We start from the raw sequence: 6,906 nt of genomic DNA, 5'->3' as shown, positions 1-6,906 counted from the left end.
TACATTATTGCTATCACACGAAAATAACATTAATTGTAATATAATTATTCGTTTAGCGGAATGGAAATTATATTTAATTTTAACTGACCATTTTCATTACAATTCTCACATAATCCTTCAATGGATGACCAATGTGAAAAATTGCTTTTTATTAAATTTTCCAAATCTATGCCATGCGATGAAAATGTGGGAATTGCAAGTGTTCCTATTAAATTTTGTTCTATTTTTGTGTTTGTGTAATTACATTTCATACAGCAAGTGGTAGTAGAGAGATTGGGTCCTATAATATCTCTGAGAATTGTAATTTTTTCACAAAGTATTGTTAAAAATTCCGCAGCATCTTGTTGCATATCAAGTGAAAACGGTTCTCCAAGAAAGTGTTTAATATTAATAGAATTTAAAATATCTTTGCTACTAATATACTCATTAATTAAAGTTTTAATTGCACTTGTACTATCAAGTTTTAATAATATTTTTCTAATAATATCATTATGTATTAAGCATTGTAAAACTGCATTTGCATAGCATGACACATTGTCTACATTTGAAAAACCTTTAATCGATAATATTGATGTATGTTCTGTAGACTCTGATTCATCTTGGATCTGATCAAGAAGACATGTAACTGGTACTGCCCATAACTGATCTTTAATTTTACTATATCGATTTTTTTGTACATTAATACTTTCTGCGTTTTGACAGTACAATTTTCTTAAACGATTATATTCAACAATGGCTAATTCATTGGCTTTAATAGATGCTGGATCGTAATTTTTCAAGTGTAATCCTTCAATGGACGTAAGACGTGATAAAGCTACATACGTTTGACCGCAACTAAATATAGAATTTCCTATATCAATAACAGCTGACTTTAAGCTCAACCCTTGACTTTTGCTTCCTCGTAGAGGAAGCTTTGTTTTCGTGAAAAAAATTGTTTTCCAGTTTTCTTTGGGAATATGTTTAAAATGTTTTAAAACGTCTAAAAATATTATTTTTACAAAATGTCTGTATGTGTGTGTGTGTGTGTGTGTGTGTGTGTGTGTGTGTGTGTGTGTGTGTGTGTGTGTGTGTGTGTGTGTGTGTGTGTGTGTGTGTGTGTGTGTGTGTGTGTGTGTGTGTGTGTGTGTGTGTGTGTGTGTGTGTGTGTGTGTGTGTGTGTGTGTGTGTGTGTGTGTGTGTGTGTGTGTGTGTGTGTGTGTGTGTGTGTGTGTGTGTGTGTGTGTGTGTGTGTGTGTGTGTGTGTGTGTGTGTGTGTGTGTGTGTGTGTGTGTGTGTGTGTGTGTGTGTGTGTGTGTGTGTGTGTGTGTGTGTGTGTGTGTGTGTGTGTGTGTGTGTGTGTGTGTGTGTGTGTGTGTGTGTGTGTGTGTGTGTGTGTGTGTGTGTGTGTGTGTGTGTGTGTGTGTGTGTGTGTGTGTGTGTGTGTGTGTGTGTGTGTGTGTGTGTGTGTGTGTGTGTGTGTGTGTGTGTGTGTGTGTGTGTGTGTGTGTGTGTGCACGCGCACACGTGTATATTCAAGTGCCTCTCCCCCTCTTTCTCACTCACGTGTGTTTAAATAAAAATGGTCATTAATTTATTTGCACAATTAATGAGCCTAAATAGACTAAATGCATAGGTAACTTTGATATATCATAACTCCGCCCAAAAAAATCGTACAGACTTCAATTTTTTTTAATTTGTAGGGGAAAGTTAATATTTTACAATGGTTCTTATAGAATTTGCGAAAAAAATTCATCGCAACCCGTAAAGCGCGTCAAACTATGAAAAGTTTTGCAGACAAAACATGTTCTTACTTTTAAAGAGATCACGATAAGGGGAACAAAGATATTCAAAATTTGAAAGATTCTCTTGAAAGTAGCGATTTCTAGGCTTAAAATAAAATAAAATTTTCAAATGTGATAAGTTTTCGCGAAGTTACGATTATTTGAAGTTGAGCGAAATTTTGGTACAGATTTTTGTTGCGTTAATTTTGTTGCGCAGTATATGTACACATATATACGGACATATTTAATGTTTATTTTTATATAATTTTATATACTTATTCATGTTCATGCATGACATATTTTTTACCAGATCTGTTGCAATGTCTGAGTAAACCTGTTGCCAATCTGTAGTCATATTGCAGCCAATTTGTTTACAGAGTAAACACCTAGGGGAACACATCAACGAACAGTTATATAACATCAATATCATAATTTTCCATTCAACAATATAATTAAATTTAATATAACATATATGTTGTACATAACAGTCACATTGTTAAGCAGAAAATTATAATATTTATGTTATGTAACTGTTAGTTGATGTATACTGGAACGTAACTCCTCTATACCTGGATGGAACACTTTCCCTATGGACATCGTGGTGTATCCATTGTTTTTCAGGTGCTGCGGCAACGTGGTATAATTGCCCGCCGCGTTGCGCCAGTAGCTGTAAAAATCGTAAAGCCGAAGGGTGTCTGGTCTTCTGCTTGTCAGAAAGGAGTTTCTGCTGGGCGCGCATAACGCTTGCTGCAAAACGTTCATTTGTCAGCTTTACATACTTAAACTGGTTAACATTTTGCCGGCAATTTGGAAAAAATGTTGCATGCAAGTTGCCAATAAAGTGAGTCTTCATTTGATGCAATACTGCAAGCCAAAAAATGCACGCAAAGTGGGTACAGCAACTTTACAGCAACTTTGCGGTAACAAATGCGACAAAAAATATGTATGACTTTGGCAATATTTTGGTTAAAATTGTGACAACTTTTTAATATAAATATTTTTGCGACAAATATAATATTACTGCAACATATGTCGGCAATTTTACTGGCAACATGTAAACAAAAGTTTAATTTAATTTATATTTTTGTCATTATCATGCAACAAAACGGCAATAGTTGCTAGCAAGTGAATTGAACTGCTTTTATACAAAATGTTATCTGAGAAGTAGCACATGGTGGTGCATACATGTACGTTTAACGTATACAGTGGCCCCAATCGTTCCGGCCAAACTAATAGATCTTACAGGAAATTTAATTCTGAACAATAAATTTCCCATAAACATGTACCAAGAAATGCTCCTTTAACAAGTCAGCGCCCAAAATCCTCTAAAATCACGACTATTTAATTTATTTGTGTAAAGTATGCCTTCTTTAACAAAAAATATCGAAACAAAAGTTGTAAAGAATTAAATTATCTTTTAAATGAGGCTAAAATATTTGTTATTATGTTTTATCAGGTCTTGAGATAATTAATTTTTAATGTACAAAAGTGCTCTCTCAATTATTGACGATAGAGCTTTTTAAAAATAGTCTTTATTTATGATGTTATGACCTTAGCTAATTTTTCATGTTTATCTTGCCTGTCAGTTATTTTGTTAAAAAATTTGTATTTTTCTGCATTGTTCAAATCAATCATTATAGGAGGATGAAAGAAGAGCAGAATATGGAAAGAAAGTGAAATAAAAAGAAAATACTTTTTCTTAAAAAAGGCATACTTTCCTAGCTCTTTTCTGCATAAATATATTAAAACCCCTGGGAAAATATACCTTAGAAAAACATTAAAATTTTATTTAATTGTGTTTGAGCCATACGAATTTTATTAATTTGTTAATTTACGCGGACGTAACATGCGTTTCTTACTTTCATTTAATGATTTGAATGGGTGAGAGGGTAATAATGGGGATACATTGTAGGGGTGATTGCACTGTTTTAAAACTGATGATTTAAGTCGACGCGCAGTTCTCGTTTTCGAATACTGTCACGGTAGGTGGCATTCGGGAATTAACATTAGACTGTTTATTGCAATGAATATTTCCATATGCCTCGGTGGTCGAATTGGTTGAGACGTCCGCCTAGCGAGAGGGAGGTCCAGGTTCAAACCCTGACTGAGGTAATATTTTTCGCAATAAATCTGTATTATTAAAAATGCAAGGTATGGTCAAGAAAACACTGACGTTGTTCTTCAAGTAAACTCTTAGATTTGAAAGATTACTTTTAAAAACTTTAATTTCATTTAAAGTAAATTTTCCCAACGGAAATTCGTTAGTTTAGAGGTTTTTGGGCGCTAACTTTTTAAGGAAGCATTTCTCGGCACATGTTTATGAGAAATTTTGTCTTCAGAATTAAATTTCCTCTAAGATCTCACAGTCTGGTCTGAACGATTGGGACCACCCTGTATATTTCTTAAATGTAATGTTTTGTAAACGTTTAGGAAATGTAAAAAAAACCAACATGTTCTACTTGAGCACATTCAAAGTCGAGAAAGGACGAAACGCTCGGAGGGTCCGGGGGGTGGGGGGTGGGTCAGGATTATGTGCGAGGAGCAAAACCTGCGCGAATGCCTCGGTGAAGACAACGCTGTCCTCGGCCAGGGCGTCTATATTCGGCGTGTACGCGTTGGCGTCGCCGTAGCATCCCAAAGTGGTCCTCAAATCGTCGACGATGATCAGCAAGATGTTCGGACGCGTGACCGCGGTGGCAGCGACGGCGACGGTGACAGCGTTACATATCAACGTAATCGCGACAAAATTAAAGCGGGTCACGGCAAACATCGTTGTGTGATCGTTGATGCAGTTCGGGGAGAAAAAATGCGCTCGGTGCCGTGTTAGAAAGGCGCTCTCGTTCTCCTCGCCCGCGCCGTTTATCCGAGACTCACAATGTCGCTCCTGAAAGAGTCAACGTTTGGCCTTCATATCGCGTCATTCTGCGAGATACGACGCGAGTAATTTTATTTAACATTTAACATATAATGTTGTGGATATAATGTCAAATAAATAATTTATAATGTTAATTTATTATTTATATTATTAATATACACATATATAGTAAGAAGTGCGTGTTCTCTAAAAATTTGAAGATAATCTTGGCAGGAATTTTCAAGGTGGTCTTAAGGTCAAACAAATGCCCGCATAATCTGCACCTTCTCTTTAATATCCGACAAACTTTTGTGTGAAACATTTTTCCGTATCTTCCATATTTTTCGAGGTGTTTATCCGGGGTAATTAAAATGGGACACCCTGTATTACATATGTTGTATAGTTGAATATATTATACAACATGTACATACAAGGGAAAATTTTCTCTTAAAGTTTATCCTGAAAATCATGTAATTATGGAACAACATGGCATGTTAAAGAACTGATAGTTTGTTGAAATTTTACCATACATACATCCTACGATTACATGATTTTCAGGATACATTTTAAGAGAAAAGTTTCTCCGTGTATATTAATATAACGTTGAGTAACTAACAATTCATGTAATATGTCTTATAAGCCCACATCAGACTACGAATTGAGATTAAATTAAAATTTGACCAATTAGAGTAAAAGTCACTAAACTTGAGATTAGTAAACTTTACGGATTGGTAAAATTTTAATCTAATCTGAATCTCAATCCGTAGTCTAATACGTTCTTAAAATTGTTATAAAAAAATAATATGTTGAGTGCGGACCAGCTTAAGAGCCCGTATCAGACTACGCGTTGAAAATTGAGGATTACTTACAAGTTGAACATCAGAATTTAATCAACAAAAATGAAACGGATAGAAGTTGAACCCATCTGAGTGGTCAAGTTCTAATCTTCATTTCTCATTTCAATCTTCAATGCGCAGTCTGATACGGGCTACACGGAGCGCGTCACGATCCTTTCGAACGCGCGAAGTTGCGCGCGTCAACGTCGCGATCATCTGATCAGCCTGAAGTCAGCTGACGTTCTCGCGACGGTCAGCCAGCTTCACGGCGATTCGTCCGTCATCGAGCATCCGTCGAGTCTCGTCGCTGTGTCACTTGCGTCACCCCGTAGCCTCGTTCCAATGTTGCTCCACCGTACTCCGTTGTCAGCAATATCTACTGCGATGTTTACGCCGCGCGCATAACTTTCGACACGTCATCGCGATGATTACGCGTTGAAATTACCACGCGATCGTTTATTTTCACCGCTTCTTTATCCCGCGGATTGTTGTCGCCCGCAACTTGTCTGCACATTATTAGTGATTCTTCAAGGTGCAAATTTCTATGTGTAAGAGGCAAAGTACAATCTGCTGATAGCGCAGAAATAATCTAGGGACAAGAAAATATTAAAATATAAACTTATTGTTAGAGCGATATTAGAGGATTGGTATTGACGCGAGGACATGCGCGACTCACAGAAAACAAAAATACGAAGTGATGGCGAGTAAAAGACACGGAAAGACAGGGAGTTCGTTATAAGCCAGTGTAATAGAAGGTTGAATTTCGAGACTGAGTGTTGCGTAAAAGTAGACGAGGGACTGTCTGGAATATATATGTATTTGACGAGGGACTGTTAGAGAAATTGATTATTAATTAACAAGTTGATTTGTGCGTTTGCTTGAGCTGATATTTTTGCAGACAGCGAACAATTTATCTCAATACCTTTGTATGTGTTAATCGGACCAAGTTCACTTTGAACCGTTACAGTGTTAACATTAAACTTTCATATGAATTTTCCCTGACAATTGAAGAGTTTGATTTATTTAAGTTTATGCCCTAGTTCAATTAAGATCTATAATCCTTACATATGTTTTATCTCGTTAGGTGCACGCGAATCGATTTGCGTATCAGACTCGATTACAGTAATTGTTTCACTGGCCTCGCCTCGATTGTTGAGTGGTACGAGAGCGTGTACACTGCCGGCTAAAAGTTTGAGGTCATATGTAAAATTTAAAGATATTCCACAGAGACTATTCAAAAGTCCGATTCATGCCACTCGATATTTTTTCTTAATTTGAAAGTAAATAGACATCCCTTATAGTAGCACAATACGCACAGCTGTGGCTAACATATAGCGTTGTTTAATTTCAAGAAAATGAACTATGCTCATAAACCTTTCCTTTTCCGTAACAATAAGCTGTGGACTGGATTTTGGTAGATGTAAACAGGAGAGTCTTCTGTTATAGTAAAAATAGC

General features: G+C 36.3%; 1 protein-coding gene across 1 annotated transcript in view; it reads right to left on the bottom strand.

The window, feature by feature from the left end:
• LOC105557423 (iduronate 2-sulfatase) overlaps window positions 1–6,885 on the bottom strand; it is a 21,380-nt gene extending 14,495 nt beyond the window's left edge. The window contains exons 1-3 of the mRNA XM_012004672.1: window positions 5,484–6,885; window positions 4,309–4,644; window positions 2,330–2,507 (exon numbers count right to left, since the gene is read on the bottom strand). Coding sequence (XP_011860062.1) covers window positions 2,330–2,507; window positions 4,309–4,530 — 400 coding nt within the window. The 5' untranslated portion in view covers window positions 4,531–4,644; window positions 5,484–6,885. The remainder of the gene's footprint in view (window positions 1–2,329; window positions 2,508–4,308; window positions 4,645–5,483) is intronic.
• Between the last annotated feature and the right edge of the window lie 21 nt (window positions 6,886–6,906).

The sequence above is a fragment of the Vollenhovia emeryi genome, unplaced genomic scaffold (assembly GCF_000949405.1).
Source record: "Vollenhovia emeryi isolate VEMERY1.0 unplaced genomic scaffold, V.emery_V1.0 DF939492.1, whole genome shotgun sequence".
Classification (NCBI taxonomy): domain Eukaryota; kingdom Metazoa; phylum Arthropoda; class Insecta; order Hymenoptera; family Formicidae; genus Vollenhovia; species Vollenhovia emeryi.
This window is presented reverse-complemented; position numbering and strand designations above follow the sequence as displayed.